Source organism: Podarcis erhardii, assembly GCF_964252035.2.
Source record: "Podarcis erhardii genome assembly, chromosome: 13".
Taxonomy (NCBI): Eukaryota; Metazoa; Chordata; class Lepidosauria; order Squamata; family Lacertidae; genus Podarcis; species Podarcis erhardii.
The window spans coordinates 10466379-10484073 of record NC_138502.1 but is presented as its reverse complement, the minus strand read 5'-3'; the positions used below and the strand labels follow the sequence as shown (position 1 = coordinate 10484073).

General features: G+C 44.1%; 3 protein-coding genes and 1 long non-coding RNA gene across 4 annotated transcripts in view; all 4 read left to right on the top strand.

Moving 5' to 3' along the window:
- Positions 1 to 1090: 1090 nt before the first annotated feature.
- Positions 1091 to 2041, top strand: LOC309326615 (olfactory receptor 2G3-like; the record flags this gene model as incomplete). The annotated part of the gene is made up of 1 exon (XM_081835484.1): positions 1091 to 2041. The coding sequence occupies one exon, from the start codon at positions 1091 to 1093 to the stop codon at positions 2039 to 2041; it is 951 nt and encodes a 316-aa protein (XP_081691610.1).
- Positions 2042 to 6616: 4575 nt separating this feature from the next.
- Positions 6617 to 7683, top strand: LOC309326636 (olfactory receptor 2J3-like). Its single transcript, XM_081835507.1, has one exon. The coding sequence runs from the start codon at positions 6694 to 6696 to the stop codon at positions 7594 to 7596; it is 903 nt and encodes a 300-aa protein (XP_081691633.1). The 5' UTR covers positions 6617 to 6693; the 3' UTR covers positions 7597 to 7683.
- Positions 7684 to 9800: 2117 nt separating this feature from the next.
- LOC309326667 overlaps positions 9801 to 17695 on the top strand; it is a 172347-nt gene continuing 164452 nt past the window's right edge. Inside the window, exon 1 of the long non-coding RNA XR_014150347.1 lies at positions 9801 to 9899. This is a non-coding gene — a long non-coding RNA (uncharacterized lncRNA). The remainder of the gene's footprint in view (positions 9900 to 17695) is intronic.
- LOC309326619 (olfactory receptor 2D3-like) lies at positions 15475 to 16934 on the top strand (the record flags this gene model as incomplete). The annotated part of the gene is made up of 1 exon (XM_081835488.1): positions 15475 to 16934. The coding sequence occupies one exon, from the start codon at positions 15475 to 15477 to the stop codon at positions 16414 to 16416; it is 942 nt and encodes a 313-aa protein (XP_081691614.1). The 3' UTR covers positions 16417 to 16934.

The window sequence follows — 17695 nt, the reverse complement described above, 5'->3', positions numbered from 1 at the left end:
CTCTGCTGTATGCAGAGAATTATATGTAGTTTTGGGTCTGTAGTTTCTTCTTTAAAGGGGTTCCTCTTTCTTTTTTCTTTCTTTTTTAAATTTCTCAAAGGCATAACTCTGAAATTCATTTATGCTGTGTTTGGGAGAACAGCAGCCATGAAGACTGGTCAGTTAGTTGGGTATTTCTATTGTTTTATTCTTCCTCCCCCTTGGTTAGTCATAATGTTGTCCTTGTAAAACTTATCTAAGAGGAGGTTGGGGACAAAACTAGAATCAGTTGGTCTCCTATTCCTGGTTCCCCTGCCTTCTACCTTATTAGACCAAATCACCACTACTATGAATGAGGAACCATTTTCTTTCCACTCATACCCTTCCACATAGCCCAAATAGACCCTCAAAGAAAATAAAACTCTCATGTCTTTGTTTATCATCTCATTTGCACAGTTCTTTTCGTAAAAATATAAAATAAATAAATAAATCCCAGGGCAGTTCTTGCAACCATATACCACAAAAAATAACGAATGCACAGAACTAAAGTCAACGTATCAGCGGGATGTTGATGTCACTAAATAAAATGGTGTCCCAGCACTATGATTCCTGTAACACAGGCACCCCCCAAACTCAGCCCCAAACAGGACCAGTGGTTAGGGATGATGGGAATTGTAATCCCAAAACATCTGGAGGGCCAAGTTTGAGGATGCCTGCTCTAACATAAATAAGTAAATAAAACCATGAACATCAAGAAATATATACTTTTATATAAATTTATACAGCATTTATTGTAAGAAAACCCAAAGTGGTTTACCAAAAAAAATAAAAATAAAACAATAAAATTATCTATACTTCAATAGATTGTTAAATAAAGAATAAACAAGCTGTTCTCACAATCACAATGACTCATAGACATGCAGTAGTGAAATGAAATTCAGATTAATGGGAAACTAAAGACACTTGCTGGGATTTTTTAAAAAATGAAATTGAGGCTCATGGTTGGTTAACGGTTTGACCCCAGTCTTGTAGGGCCCCAAACAAGGCTATACTTATGGTTCTCAGATAATTTTTCTTGTCTCCCCTGTTGCCCTTTCTCTGCAGGAAGGAGATGAGGATGGGGGAAGAAAACATCACTTTTGTGAAAGAGTTTATATTGGTGGGATTCTCCAGTGATCGAAGGACACAGATTCTCCTCTTTGTGGTAGTCCTCATCATATACTCCCTGACCATTTTGGGGAACCTGTTGATCATCTTGCTTGTGTGGGTTGAGTCTTCACTTCACATACCAATGTACTTCTTCTTGAGCAACTTAGCAGGCCTAGAGATCTGCTATGTCACCACCACCTTGCCCCAAACGATGGCAAGCCTCGTGTCTGGCAATGGAGCCATCTCCTTCACCCGTTGTATGGCACAGATGTACATCACATTGTCCCTTGGATCCTGTGAATGCCTTCTTCTAGGTGTAATGGCCTATGATCGCTACCTAGCTATCTGTCATCCTCTAATATATACTAGTGTCATGGGCTGGTGGCGACAATTTCTGCTTGCCTCACTCACTTGGGTTGGTGGCTTCCTCCTTGGTTCTTTAATGGTTGGCAGCGCCACTTCTCTCTACTTCTGTGGCCCGAACCGTATTGACCACTTCATCTGTGAGATGGCAATGGTGATTAAACTTTCATGCACTGACACCTACATTACAGAGGCCGCCATCTTTTTGGCAGCTTCACTTGGGGTCATCCTTCCTCTTTCAGTTATCATGACCTCCTATGGGTTTGTTATCTCCTCAGTATTGAAAATGAGGTCAACTGCTGGATGGCGCAAGGCCTTCTCCACGTGTGGCTCCCATCTGATTGTGGTCACCTTGTTCTATGGCACTGTCATCTCTATGTACTTGATTCCCCGGTCGGGTTCAACTTCTGATCGGGACAAGAAAATTGCCATTTTCTACCTTGTAGTCACCCCTCTGCTTAACCCTATCATTTATACTCTTCGGAACAAGGATATCCATGATGCAATAGCCAAGGTGTTGCAAAGACTGGACATTAAGCAAAAGAGTTGATCATTGCCTACTAGTATGAATAATATGGAAATGTTGCTTGAGCATCAGGTTTTGGCACAGGAGATACATATCTCCTGGGACATGGAGCTGTCTCTTTGTCAATGACCAGGAGCTGTTTCTGGAGCAGGAGCTTCTAAGAAAGTTGTAGAGCAAGTTTATGCCATTGATTTATTTATTTTATGCCCAATTTTTCCTCCAAAGAAGTCAAGGTGGCATAGATGGTTCTTCCATTCCCTATTCAGAACAACTCTGCGTCCCCTGCAGAGCACCATATTGTCTTCCTATGCCCTAAAGGACCAACCCAAGAAAACTCTAGACAGCATGGAACTCTTAGGCCAGGAAAAATCAAGGAGAACCGAACAGCTTCTGTTCTCAGTGCCAGCTCCTTGACTTGCTAGTCCTTTCACGGGCCATTGTTCACAGCCAAATCTTTATAACTTCTCTCTTTTCTGGAGCCAACACTGCTGCTGAGGAGATCTGAGCACCAAAGCCTCATGGAAGGGAGACAGGGATGCTGGGAATTCCCACCAGATCCTCCTTCTGACTTCAATATTTTTCTCCCCCCCACTACAACGAAAATAATTTATTGGAACACCAAAGCGAAGGTACAGTAGCCAAGATAGAGGGCTGTTTTCAGATTCATTTGCAATGCTATACCCACTCAGAGCTTACCCACACTTCTGCATGTCCCATGCCTACAAAGCACAGGTTTGGAGAGTTATTAAGGCATGCTTTAATATCTTGTTTGAGACCCATCACACCCCAGGCCTGCAGAATTGCATTGCTGATGCCCTCTCTTGGTTCCTGATGGAGCTATTCTGGGAGCTGGAACCCAGTGGATTCTGTGCCTTCTGTGGAACTTTGGAATTTGACATTCCAGTATGCCATCACTTCTGCCCTAGTGGGTTTAGGGCACTAGGCGATCTTACCAGCAGCACCTGCAGAAATTCAAGTATTTTAGGGCCAAGCTACATCTTCCCTTCACAGTAGTGAAGTTAGCAATTGAATTTAGGTGTGTATCTTAACTTTTGTCTCTTCAAAGAAGAGATGAGGTACAGACATTGCTCCCTTTTGGTACCAACTCAGTTTTCTCTTTAAAAAATAACCTCACGCTTGTATTCCCAGGTAATTAAATATATTTGCTTCAATTCTACAATTGAATATACTTGATTATATTGCCTTATTTTTGTATTCCCTTGTCAGGTGATATATTCTATATGTGATTGATTAACCTTATTTTTCCCCTCTTCTGTAACCCTGAACTATATTGGCTTAAGTAAAGAAATACATTGGCTAAAAATAAGACACCGAGACTCTTCGCTAAACCATTAATATTATGTGTGCTGATATGGAGGGTGACCATAGACACCCCCCCCCCAACATGGTACATGATTCTGGGATAATCTAAGATGCTACGCCAACCATTGAACCAAAGGTTTTGATACATAAAAGAACCTCTTAAAGTTTTATCTGGAAAATGGCAATATTAGTCACAGATGCCATGCCAGATAGGACATTGTGGATGGAGCTTAAGAAAATAGTTTGACCCTCCCAAAGGGAGAATTTCAACTATAAGTGCTTGCATAGAAAGGGAATTTATGGAGAACCGAAATAGCTCAGAATATTAATAAAAGATTCATTTTTTGAGAGCAGCACTGACAAGGAGAATGTCATATTTCTGAAGGCATCTGGGGAGACTGAGGGATGCGGGTGGAGCTGTGGCCTAAACCACTGAGTCTTGCTGATCAGAAGGCTGACGGTTTGAATCCCCGCAATGGAGTGAGCTCCCGTTGCTCAGTCCCAGCTCCTGCCAACCTAGCAGTTCAAAAACACGTCAAAGTTCAAGTAGATAAATAGGTACCGCTCCAGTGGGAAGGTAAACGGCATTTCCATGCACTGCTCTGGTTTCACTTAGTCATGCTGGTCACATGACCGGGAAAAACTGCCTGCGGACAAACACCGGCTCCCTCAGCCTGTAAAGCGAGATGAGCGCCGCAACCCCAGAGTCATTTGTGACTGGACTTAACTGTCAGGGGTACCTTTACCTTTAGGGGGATTGGGTTGAAGGAGAATGCTTACACAGTGGCAGAATCTACCTTCACAGATGCTTTAGGAGGAATTCTGGACCCTCCTAAATTAGAAGTGGGTGAATGCGAAGGCAGATCAGGTACTCATGCCATCCTTGTCTGGCACAAATGCTTGCAAGGCCGACAGGGAGTTATAGCTGGTAGCAGCAGCTCATAATGGAACATGCTCCCACAATGGTTTTAAAGGAGGATTGGACAGATTCATAGAGGATAAGGATATCAATGTCTGTATTACATCTCCATTGTCAGAGTCACTGTTCCTCTGGATACCAGCTGCTTGGGAATTGCAAGTGGGCACAGCATAATTGAGAAATCTGGACTGGGCCTGGTCTGGTGTGCACCCATTCCAGTTCACCCCAGAGCCAAATCCGGATGGCAACCTGCAAACTAAAAATCTCTGAAAATGTCCCCTTTCTGAAATTATGGAGAGCAGTTGCTACTCAGCATAGGTGACACTGAACTAATTGGACCAATAATCTGACTCAGTATAAGGCAACTTCCCAAGAGCATACCATGCGCCCTAAATGCTAAGGAAAACATGAAATCCACAGAGACGAATTCAAATATACTCAGTTTGCATACATTCAGATAACAGAATGTGAAATGTGCTTATTTGTTTTTATTACAATGCATACAATTCTGATTCAAAGCCAGCATAGAATTATTCTTCCATATCTGTGGTATGTTAAGAACATGAAGCCCCATGAGGTTCAGGAAATAAACACCTATTAATGGCTGAAGAGAAGAAAGGCACCAAGGGAGTCCCTGTGGAGTAGATGCACTGTCCTCATTATCATAATGAATAGCAAGCAAGGGAAAAAGAATGCAAAAAGTCATAGGGAGACTACAAATACTGGTGTGCTGTCCAATTTCTAATGTTGGGAATAGGCAGTTGAGCAAGCCAGGTTGTGTTGAACCCCAGCTTAGTAGGCATTAAAACTAGGTTGGAGGATCATCAAGGATCTGGCCAGGTACTTGAAGAAGCATATCAGAAGGAGAGCAAGACTTTTTCTGTGGTCTATCAGTGGTCCATCTCCTGTTAAAGTATCCCAGTTCACAGGACAGAGAAGGACAACCCCCTGATGACCTGCCAACATAACATATAACTTTTTCTTTAGGATGGGAGGCAGGGATTTTCCTGTTTGAGATGAATCTAGATGTTCATAGCACTGATTGTTTGGACCTTGTGTCAGTCCTAGACGCCCCACTTGCTCAGAGCAGGAAGTCACAGCACTGATTGGCTGGGCCATGTGTTCATAAATTTTCCCCACAACCAATTTGATTTCAGAAAGGTTAGCAGAAGCAAACTGCAAGTAAACCACAAGGCATTAGACTACTGAGTGCCCTGCAACAGGCAGTCTTTCCAAGCAGCACAGAGCTGCCCTCCCTCAACAGAAGCCCCTTTAGGAGAGATGCAGCAAGTTCCTCGTTGAGATTACTGACAATTCCTTTGATTGTTCAATGTCTCACGTTAAGACAGCTGACTGGAACCCCTCAGCTATCATTTACAGTTGCACATACCAGTGACATGGATAACTATTTGAGGGCTGCTGAAAAACAACAAAGAGAAGAGCAGTGGTAAGATCATGTTCTTCAATTTGGAAATGGGATATTTGTGTGTGTGTGTGTGTGTGTGTGTGTGTGTGTGTACGTGTGTGTATGTTTGTGTGTGAATGTAGCCTATTTTCTTGTTTTAATGGATATTGTGAAGAAGGGCTACATACATACAATGGTGGTCTCCCTTAAAACATCTATTTTATCCCAGTAAACTATGATCTCCAGGGGTGTCAACTGGAATAAGATATTGGGTAGGGTTGCTAAGCTGCACCCTTCATAATTCATCACATGACATGGTGTATGCACACTATTTGAATGGTAATGCCCATCAACTTAGGGCAGGCATAGGCAAACTCGGCCCTCCAGATGTTTTGGGACTACAACTCCCACCATCCCCAGCTAACAGGACCAGTGGTCAGGGATGATGAGAGTTGTAGTCCCAAAACATCTGGAGGACCGAGTTTGCCTATGACTGACTTAGGGGGTCCCAGTCCCCTCAAATATTTTATTGGGGGAGCCGAATGGGCCTCGGCCCCTAGGAATTGGCTCTTATGATTTTTTTTAATGAATTTATATACTGCCCTATACCTGGAGGTCTCAGGGCAATTCACAGGACAAAATCAAAATATAAAACCACAAAAACTCTGATGTGAAACCATGGTTTGAACTATATTTGCCAACTATGGCCTGTATGACTCAATGGTAAGCAGTGTGTGTTACCTGGTAGCCTTTCTTATTTGAAAGTGACACACAAATGGAGTGAATATCTCTCTATTCATGCCCTGTGGGAAGCTTTTCCTCTGTTTGGAATGAGACAATTGTGCACTTGCAGTCTTGGATTGGCTTGTTCTGGGATCAATCCGATATTGCGATGAGTGGAACACAGCTTGTTTGAGACATGCCCCGTTTCCTGAGCGTGCTACTGCTCTTTCACTGTTTCCCTTTCTCTGCAGGGAAGAGGTCAGAATAGGTGATGAGAACTTGACCTCTATCAAATATTTTATATTGATGGGATTCACCAATGAGCGAAGGACACAGATTCTACTCTTTGTGGTCATCTTCATCATCTACTCCCTCACCATTATGGGGAACCTGGTGATCATGATGCTTGTGTGGGCTGAATCTTCCCTCCACACACCCATGTACTTCTTCCTGACAAACCTTTCGGGCCTGGAGATCTGTTATGTCACCACCACGCTGCCCCAGATGATGGCAAACCTCCTGTCTGGCAATGGTGCCATCTCCTTCACATGCTGTATGACACAGATGTACATCACATTGGCCCTGGGTGGGACTGAATGTCTTCTTCTCAGTGCCATGGCCTATGACCGCTGCTTAGCTATCTGCCATCCTCTATTATATGTCAGTATCATGGGCTGGGGGCGTCAAGTCCTGCTTGCCTCGCTCTGTTGGGCAGGTGGTTTCCTCCTTGCTTCGATAAACGTGGGGAGCACCCTTGGCCTCCCCTTCTGCCATGCCAACCACATCAACCACTTCTTTTGTGAGCTGCCGGTGGTGCTGAAACTTTCATGTGCCGACACACACCTCACAGAGGCTTTCATATTCTTGGCATCAGTAGTATTGCTATTAATTCCTCTGACGATTATCCTTATATCCTATGGGCTTGTTCTCTCCTCAGTACTGCAAATGAGATCCACCACTGGACTGCGCAAGGCCCTCTCCACATGTGGCTCCCACCTGATCGTGGTCACCTTGTTCTATAGCACCGTCATCTCTATGTACATGATTCCACGGTCGGGTTCAACTTCTGATCGGGACAAGAAAATTGCTGTCTTTTACATTGTGGTCACCCCTTTGCTTAATCCTATCATTTACACTCTGCGGAACAAGGATATTCATGGTGCAACAGCCAAGGCACTGAGAAGACTGGCCATTTTGAAAAAGAGTTGAGAGTTGCCTACTAGTATGAATAATGTGCAAATGTTGCTCAGACTTCATGATTATTTGCATTGTCTGATGGGTCATGAAGTTACTTCTTTGTCCATGATGAGGAGCTGCTTCTGGTTCACGAACAGGCAAGAGAGTTCTAAAACAAATTTATATAACCTTTTTATTATATTTCTACCCTGACTTTCCTCCAAAGAATACAAGGTTTTATATTGCATAATACAAGAATATTTAATGTTTTTGATATTATACAACAATAACACAACATAATATATTAGGAAAGATCACAATAAAATAAGGTGGGGGGAGGGGAGGAAAAAAGAGGGAAAAGAAAAATACTGTTATCATTCGTTTTCTAATGAAGTTCAATAAATTGAGTGTAGCATGCAATCTCAAAGTCTCCCAGCAATGCATATGGATTTATATTTTCCTGCACCTTACTACCCCAATATACAATAATAATTTTTTTTTTTCAACAAACTGATCATAATCCTGTCTGCCTTCTCTCACTTGAATCATATTGGTCAATTGGTCACATACTTTATTTAGCCAGTTGTCTCCTGTATGAAACACTGGAGATTTTTCTAGTTACAGGTGAATGTTGTGTGAGTTGCACTCATTAAGTAAAGAGGCATCTACCTGCCACCCATTAAAACTGAATCTTTCACACAGACTAGCAAAAGAGTTAACAAGCTGACTTCAGTCTTGTGGTTCAGTGGAGTGAAGTAGGGGAATCAGCAAAGGATTCAGGATGTGGCTGGGGGGACAGTAGGTAAGAAGTTCATAAGTACAGCAGAAGACTAAAGTACAGCATTGGTGACCCACATGCATGGGCGATGGATGAGGCCCTCCAAGGAGCTATTGGTTTTCTTGAAAAGCTGGGAAAACCCAGCTTTTGCGTGCTCAGACCCAGAGACCTCCCCCCTAAATAAATTCACGATGGTGGTGCAGCTGGGCGAGAACAATTTGCCGGAAGCTCCCACGTGAGTCGGCGGACCCGCATGCAGGAGGACTTGGAAGAGTTGAAGGCAGCTCTTGCTGGACTCAAAACTTTTTGGTCACAGTTGCTGAAGAGACGTGTGTGGTGTGGTAGCCGATGCCCAGCTGCCACCGAGAGGGCCAGGAGGCACTTCCAGAGCGTTGTGGTCAAGAAGGTTCTGGCTTTGGGCGGGACGGTGATCTGTGATCACCTTCTGTGATGCGTCCCTTTACAGACTTGATGGGGTTCATCTGTCTGTAATTGGGAATGATTTGTGGCTGACCTCCATGTCAGCGGGGATTGGTTGCAGGTGTGAGTGGTTGGTGGCGAGCGCGGTGCTCGTGTAGCGGATAGGCTCTGGTTCAGATGATAGGGATGGGAGAACGCTCTCGCCATCCCTATGTGAAGGTTATTCTGTTAAAGGAATCCAGGGACTCGATAGTTTGGTTAACCCCTGAGAGGGGGTTGTGCCCGTGCCTGAGTCCAGGGGGACATCTGGATGGTGGAGATAGCCTGTTCCCGGCTTTCCGCTTATCCAGGTGTTCACCCTAGGTTGATCTATGCTGGTGCCCTGGGTCGGTGCTACCTGCAACGGTGCAGGGAGCTAGTTGAAGCAGAGCCTACGCAACCACTCACGTGCTGTAATCAATAAAGTTGTGGCAAAAATTCTGTCAAAAACCAAACCAAAATTTGAGTTTATTTAAGGGGAGGTTTTAAAGGTCTGAACACACAACAGGTCCAAGTTATGCTTTTCTTTGGTGTATTTTTATGTGTGTCCAAAGGACTTTACAACTAAAAGGTGTGGAAACTCAACACCATATCTGTATTCTTTCCCCCATAATTGATTGAGTTCTCTCCATCTGCTGCCTCAGGAGAAGCTGGATTTTTGCAGGGCAGGATGACTGATAGGCCAGGCCTTTGAGCTGGCTAGTAAGCCACCTCATGTTCCCCACATTTCTCCACTTCCCCAAGACGATGTAAATGTGCACATGGGGGGGGGGGATCTATATCTCTAAAGTGCCCAATGAACATTTTGTCAGATAACCATAAGAAGCACTTGTGTGTATAGAGAGAAGACTATTGGGAGTATATCAGAGAAGAGATGCAAGCAGCTGCCGTTCCAGAATCTGTGTTCCTGTAAAAGAAAGAAGGCAGGAAGAGGCAGATCTTACTCCAAAGCTTTTGCTGGCTCTCGTTTCTTTGTTCGTCTGCATGCAGCCCCAGCTGAGTAAGATTGTCTTCCATAAACACAGTTTTAACAATGAGTCCGTAAGTGACTGTGGAGGCCAATTCTGGATCCATATGTCCTTCCACAGTGGGGACATTGGTTTCCGGGTGGGGGTTGATCATGGTGTGGATTTACCAAGAGTGCCTTCCTCTTGGCACGTTTTCCCCTTGTGTCCTGACTTTGAGTATCTTCAAAGCCCATTAACCACCATCCATCCTCCAACCGCCTACAGACACTCACACAGGACATTCATTGGTTCTGTTTTAAAGGAGAGGTAGAACTGGGTGTCATCTGCGTACAGGTGAGCACCCAGCGCATCCCCCTGATGATCTATCCAAACAGCTTCATATAGATGTTGAAAAGCATGAGGGAAAGGACAGAGCCCCGAGGTGCTCCACAAGTGAACACCCAAGGATCTGAATACTCATCCCCCAACATCACTTTCTGGATGTGGTCCAGGAGGAAGGAGCAGAACCACTGCATAACAGTGCCTGCAGCTCCCAACTCCTCTAGACAATCCAGAAGGATACCATGCTCAATGATCTCAAAAGCCATTGAGAGATCCAGCAGAACAAGGAAATAGCTTTCTCCTCTGTTCCTAGCCTACTGAAGATCATCAACCATGGGAGAGATCACCAGAGGGTTTGGTATAAGTGGGATTGCACCAAAATAGATGGGAGGAGGCATAGGGGTGAAAACAAGGGTGTGAAATGGGGCTACATAATGTAAGAGAGAAATGGCTCCAGAAATGGAGTTGGGATGGCGAAAAGCGAGCTTAATAGGAAGCTCTAGGGCACCAGTTCTCAACCTGTGGGTCCCAGGTGTCATTGGACTACAACTCCCACCATCCCTGAGCTCTGGCCTTGTTAGCTAGGGGTGATAGGAGTTGTAGTTCAACAAGTAATCTTAGTTGCAGGGCTAAATGTGCGGCTCTGCTCCTGAGTGACTCCCAAATTGCCGTACACATGAATAGTGCACAAACATGGCTCATGAACAGGTATGGAAGGGGAAAGTGATTTTGAGAGGAGATCCAGGGGAAAGCTGGGAAGATGGCTCCTAAAAGTGAGGGGTGTGGCTACCACCCCACGTGGGTAAGTAATTTGTGGTGACTCTCTGTAGAATGTATTTTTGGAATGGTGGATCCCTCCCTCCCAGACTCATATATTACTATTTTATTTATATTAGGCATTATTATGCTTTTGAATGGCTAAATTAGGTTAGCATATTTCTATTGTTTTATTTGCATTGTACTGTTTCATATAATACTGTATGAATTCATTTTGTTTTCATACTTATTGATATTATGATTTTCCCTATACATTCCTAATATGAATGGTTATACTTATTGATCTGCTTTAGGCACAATTTTGCAGGAAAGTGGCGTACAGATCAACGGATGAATGAATTGTGTGTTACATTCTTCATCACAACTTTCTGTGTTGAAAAGTTTGAAGAATGTTTCCCCCCTCTGCATTTTGCTATGTTAACTGCTTGGGACCCAGAAGGCCCAAGAAACAACAAGCTGTTAATGATCCACAGGAAACCACCAAGGGGATTGCAAAATTTGAAGAGTATCTGCAGAGTAAAATAAACATCTTTATTTTCTCACTGGGACCCCAGACCTTTGATAAATTGCAAGGAGGAAAAAGCAAGGATGGTGTTCGCCTTCTGATACCATAAACATAGGCAGATGGAAAAGGTGGTTTTGCTTAACCACAGAGATCTTCAAAAATTAGTTGGCGGAGCCCTATACAGGTAGCTTAAGTGTAAGAGCACATGTTTTGCATGTCCAATGCATCTGGCATTAAAGGATCTCCGGTAATAAAAAGACATCTACCTGAGGTCATGGACAGCTGTTGCTAGCCAAAGATGGAAAGATTTCTAGGCTAGATTTCCTGTTCATCCAATTCAGCAGAAAGTCATTTCTTTCAATCTCAATCTTATAGACTATGGAACTCATTGGAAATGTGGACTGTCCCATGCTTTTTGGGTGTGTGGGGTGTTAGTGCAGGGGTGTTAGGGGAGGTGGGGGGACATGTCGTCTTCCTTCTGGGATAGTTTGTCTACCTTTGGTCCCCACCCTGCACTCAGTTCCCATCTGTGGCTCCTAGAAGCTGTCACTGTCATGTGACAGTGGCTACAACCCAGGAATGGATTCAACTGGCTGGCTATAACAGATGAGGATCGCTGATGGGTCTCATACCCTCAGTGCATTAGCGGCTTCCCCTGCACTTGAAGACAGGCTCTGGTGGATTGAACATACAAGACCAATTATGGGTCCAACGGTCAAGAAAACACTTACTGCATGTGCAGCAGAGGCAAAGAAGGGGCAGATGGGGCTTGTCAGCCTGGGAAGGCAGCTCATCTAGGGGAATGAAAACTCTGATCTAACCTGCCACTGCCTTTCTCATTCATGAGAAGGACTTCAGGAGTAAACCCCGAGGAAAAATCCATATTCAATGCCTTGCAGGACACCTTTGAGAGAAGTAAAGGCTAAGGAGTAAAGCCTGCAGAAATTTGGAGTAGAGTCCATAAGACAGCTGGATGACCAGGTACCTTGTATGCCTCCTTCCGGCAACTCCTGCAGCCTAGCTGGTGCTAAATTTATTGCTCTGCTTCCTTTGGACCACATCAACAAGGCCAAGAAAATGCCTGCGCAACCCAGGACCCCCATAAACACTGCCTAGGCTTGTGCCCCAGGAGGTCTCTTTGGTGCTGCTAACACAGTAAAACCATGCGGGAAGCAGGAGTTGCGAGATACCAGCCACAGCAGGTGCTGTGATTCTCCAGCAGTTTGACTTCACCCACGGAGGCACAAGAAGAACAAGAACAACAAGAAGCTTTTTGCTCTTTAAACTGCAGTGTGAACACCCCTTTCATCAGAAGCCTAGATGTGATCACAAGCAGACTTTGGAATTCCGAACCCAGATAGCTCTACTTTTCCTTTTCCTTGATGGTTTTCTCGCATGGTGTAGACACTTCCCTTTGTTGGATAGTTGTCAGTTGTTAGTAAGGTGAGACTAATGAATTTTTACTGCTCTTCTTACATTTTTTTTACTTCGCATCCTTGTATCTTCTGTTATGTAATAACGTTTTCATGATTTATTACATTGTGATTGTATCTTTACTGTATTCTTTACCTATAGACATGCTGTTTTTGTTTCTTCATTAAACCACCTTGTTCTTTTTGGAAAGGCAGGATATAAATGTTCCCCACTCCCAGTTTTCGTGGTTGGGATGGACTTGTGTTCTTTAGGTCAGGTGTGAGGAAACCTTTGACCCTCCAGATGTTGCTGAACCATGACTCTCATCACCCCTGACCATTGGCCATGTTTTCTGGGGCTCATATAATTCAACAACATCTGGAGGGCCAAAGCTTCCCCACACTTGACCTAAGACAGAGAGGGAAGTAATACTGTCCAGGATCAGCCACACATCCTGTAGCTCTGGGGAAGCCAATGTAATGCCCTCCATTTGTTGGACTAGAACACCCAGCATTCTGACCATTGGCCATGCTCACTAAGGCTGATGGTAGCTGGAGCCCAGCAACATACGGAGGGCACCATGTTGCTACCCCAACTGTAGGTGGTATAGAATCATAGAATCATAGAATCATAGAGTTGGAAGAGACCACAAGGGCCATCGAGTCCAACCCCCTGCCAAGCAGGAAACACCATCAGAGCACTCCTGACATATGGTTGTCAAGCCTCTGCTTAAAGACCTCCAAAGAAGGAAACTCCACCACACTCCTTGGCAGCAAATTCCACTGTCGAACAGCTCTTACTGCCAGGAAGTTCTTCCTAATGTTTAGGTGGAATCTTCTTTCTTGTAGTTTGGAACCATTGCTCCGTGTCCGCTTCTCTGGAGCAGCAGAAAACAACCTTTCTCCCTCCTCTATGTGACATCCTTTTATATATTTGAACATGGCTATCATATCACCCCTTAACCTCCTCTTCTCCAGGCTAAACATGCCCAGCTCCCTTAGCCGTTCCTCATAAGGCATCATTTCCAGGCCTTTGACCATTTTGGTTGCCCTCCTCTGGACACGTTCCAGTTTGTCAGTGTCCTTCTTGAACTGTGGTGCCCAGAACTGGACACAGTACTCCAGGTGAGGTCTGACCAGAGCAGAATACAGTGGCACTATTACTTCCCTTGATCTAGATGCTATACTCCTATTGATGCAGCCCAGAATTGCATTGGCTTTTTTAGCTGCTGCGTCACACTGTTGGCTCATGTATATATCAAAGAAGTTTTAGCTGAGAGCTATAAGTGACATCAAGTGGTGTCGTGTCACTTTATCTATTACAGTGGTAACTCGGGTTAAGAACTTAATTTGTTCTGGAGGTCCATTCTTTACCTGAAACTGTTCTTAATCTGAGGTATCACTTTAGCTAATGGGACCTCTCGCTGCCGCTCCACGATTTCTGTTCTCATTCTGAAGCAAAGTTAGCGGAGTCTGTAACCTGAAGCATCTGTAACCTGAAGTGTCTGTAACCCGAGGTACCACTGTAGGTCTCTCCTGTAGCAGACTGATTATTTCAGTTTTTCTTTTTAATTTGTTTTTCGTGTTGTTGGGTTGGTACTGCAGTCTAAGAAATGTCTGGCGTAAATCCTTAAGTTGTGAATCTCTGTCTGATGGGTCAGATAGTATTGCAAGACTTACCTGTAAACAATGGATTTTGTGGTGTGTTCTGGGTGGAAGCTGGAATCATAAAAATATTACAGACTTTCAATAAGAAAGTTTCCAATATAAAGTGGTCATTACAGTGGTACCTTGGTTCTCAAATGCCTTGGTTCTCAAACGCCAAAAAGTCAGAATTAAGTGTTCTGGTTTTCAAACGTTTTTCAGAAGCTGAACGTCTGATGTGGCTGTCAGCTATTGTTTCCGGGGCACCTGCACCAATCAGAAGCTGCGCTTTGGTTTTTGAACATTTCGGAAGTCAAACAGACTTCCGGAACGGATTAAGTTTGGCACTTTTGTTTTTGCTATTTATTTTGCGGTTTTGTCTTTGATACTTTTCCAATTAATTTGTTTTTGTGACTGTGTGTAACCCAGTTCAGCTACTGGTTGATTGATTGTGTGACTGTGGAAATGGATTAAAAAAACTACCCATCCAAACAATGACTATCATCACTGCAGGTAAGATTTTTAAAAAAAATTTTTTTTTTTATCATCTATGTACGATACTGTCTTATTTATTTTGTAGTAGAGTACATTGATTATTGCTTTCATTTTATGGATCGTTAGATAGTAAAGTTCATGTTACTTTGCTGTTTTAGGGGTTGTTTTTAAGTCTGGAACTGATTAATCCATTTTGCATTACTTTCTTTGGGAAGCACTCCTTGGTTTTGGAATGCTTTGGTTTTGGAATGGACTTCTGGAACAGATCAAGTCTGAGAACCAAGGTACCACGGTATAAGTCCATTACATAGTCTCACAATGGTATCTGTTTTCAGAAATTGCACCTGTTCTGTAAACTGGTACAGGCTCAGGTTGATAGTGGGGATGAATACTGTTGGTTCCTGGTGAAACCAAGTATGTGTATCTCATGGGAGAAAAAACTACACCATCTCTGTTTGTTTGTTTTTTAAAGAAAATGGCTGCATTCATCCTAACTTCTCTTTGCTTATTCTCTCCATCCATCCATCCATCCATGTAGGGGGAGAAGCCAGAATGGAGGCTGAGAACCTCACTTCTATTACTGAATTCATCTTGGTGGGACTCACCAGCAACCACAAGACTCAGATTTTGCTCTTTGTGGTCGTCCTCAACATCTATTTGCTTACCATTGTGGGAAACCTGGTGATCATCATGCTTGTTTGGACTGACTCTCACCTCCACACACCCATGTACTTCTTCCTGACTCACCTTGCAGCGGTGGAGATATGTTATGTCACCAGCACTTTGCCCCAGATGCTGTTCAACCTCCTGACCAGAAATGGTGCCATTTCTTTAACATGTTGTGCACTCCAGATGCACCTGGTATTGACCCTGGGTGGCACTGAATGTGTTTTGCTTGGTGCCATGGCCTATGACCGTTACTTGGCCATTTGCCACCCCTTGCTTTATGCCATCCTAATGGGCAGGTGGCGCCAACTGCAACTGGCTACGGTTTCCTGGCTAGTAGGCATCCTTCTTGCAACAATCAATGTGGGCTGCACTTTCAGCCACCTTTTCTGTGGCCCCAATCGTGTCAACCACTTCATCTGTGAGCTACCTGTGGTGCTGAAACTTGCATGTGCCAACACTCACATCACCGAGTTTGTGGTTTTCTTGACGGCTGCTATCATCCTCCTCGGCCCTCTTTCTGTTATTTTGACCTCATATGGGCTCATTTTGTCCACTGTACTGAAAATGCAGTCAGGCTCTGGCAGGCAAAAGGCCTTCTCAACATGCACCTCTCATTTGATGGTGGTCACCGTGTTTTACGGCACTGTCATCACTATGTACATGAGACCTGGGTTGGGCACAGCCTCTGATTTTGACAAGAAAATTGCAGTGTTTTATATTTTGGTCAGCCCCCTGCTCAATCCTATCATTTACACCCTTAGGAACAAGGATGTCCATAGGGCAGCAGCTAAGGTTCTGCAAAGATGGGGTTTGAAACACAATTGAGTGTCACCACCTTGCTTAAGTGGACATGTTGACTAGGAGCTGCCAGTTGCCTTTTGGGGCACATGGGACTATTTGCAAAATGGGCAAGCTGTCGGGTAAACCAATAAGACCACCATATTGCCATTGCATTTGATTCTCAGAAAATTTGGAATTGAAATTTGTACCACTGCCTCCATTTGCCAGATCCAGCTCTCAACCCAGAAGAGTAGATTGGAATGGAAAGACTCAAATAGACCTTAATTACAGCTGGGGCAGAACTGATGACACAATCTAAGGATGGATCTGTATATCCAGCAGAATGAGATGGGGAACGGGATTTGGCTTATACTGGGTCAGTCCAATGGCCAATCTTTATGTATATGAGATCCTGGTCAGGGGCAAGTCCAAATCATGACAAGAAAATTGCCATCACTTCTCAACCCAATCATTTATACCCTGAGAAACAAGGATGTCCATGGGGTAGTGACCAAAATGCTGAAAGGAGGGTCTTGAAAGAAAACAGTATGGCTGCTGATGTTCTGCTTCAATGTTATTTAAGGGTCGCATTGGTCTGATTCAGGGGTGTCAAACTCAAATTCATCGGGGGCCGCATCAGCAGTTTGGTCACCCTCAAAGGGCCGGTTCGAGTTCGTGTGTCTTCAAAGCCCATGACACGTTTAACAGCTGGATTAAGTAATGCAGAGCTTCTGGCTCATGGAACACTACACCTTGATTTCATTTGAATACATATATGAATATAAAAATTCTTTCCTGTTTGGCTTGGTGTTTAAGTTACACAAGATGTGCAGGTTTTAATTTTTCTCATTCCCCAAATTTTAATCGAGCATTTGTTTGGATTTCCCCCCCTTTGCTACCTACCCTAAACCTTTGAGGAGGGCGGGAACTGATGGCCGGACCCTGTAATAACATTGAGGGGAAAATTGGATGATGTGTAAATACCCTAAAAAATAAACCAATTCCTTATCAGCTTTTTTCCCATATATAAATTTTTGCAATGTGCACCCTGCGGAAGCCGTGCCTGACGTTATTTACAAAACATGCACTTGCGTATCGAATTTGCTTTTGAATCGCGAATCCCCAGAGGCGGAGGATGCTGTTCATTGGGCAGTGCGGAAACCCGCCTAAAGAAATAAATAAAGAAAAGAAAAGCAAAAGCACGCTGCCCCGAGTATTCTCAGGGCGCGCTCCCGAAACACAAGCGCGCTCTCGGTCTCCCTCTCTCCAACGCGCGCGAAGCCGGCTCTGCCCTTCTCCGCGTTCCACCTCGCGCAGGCGCGCT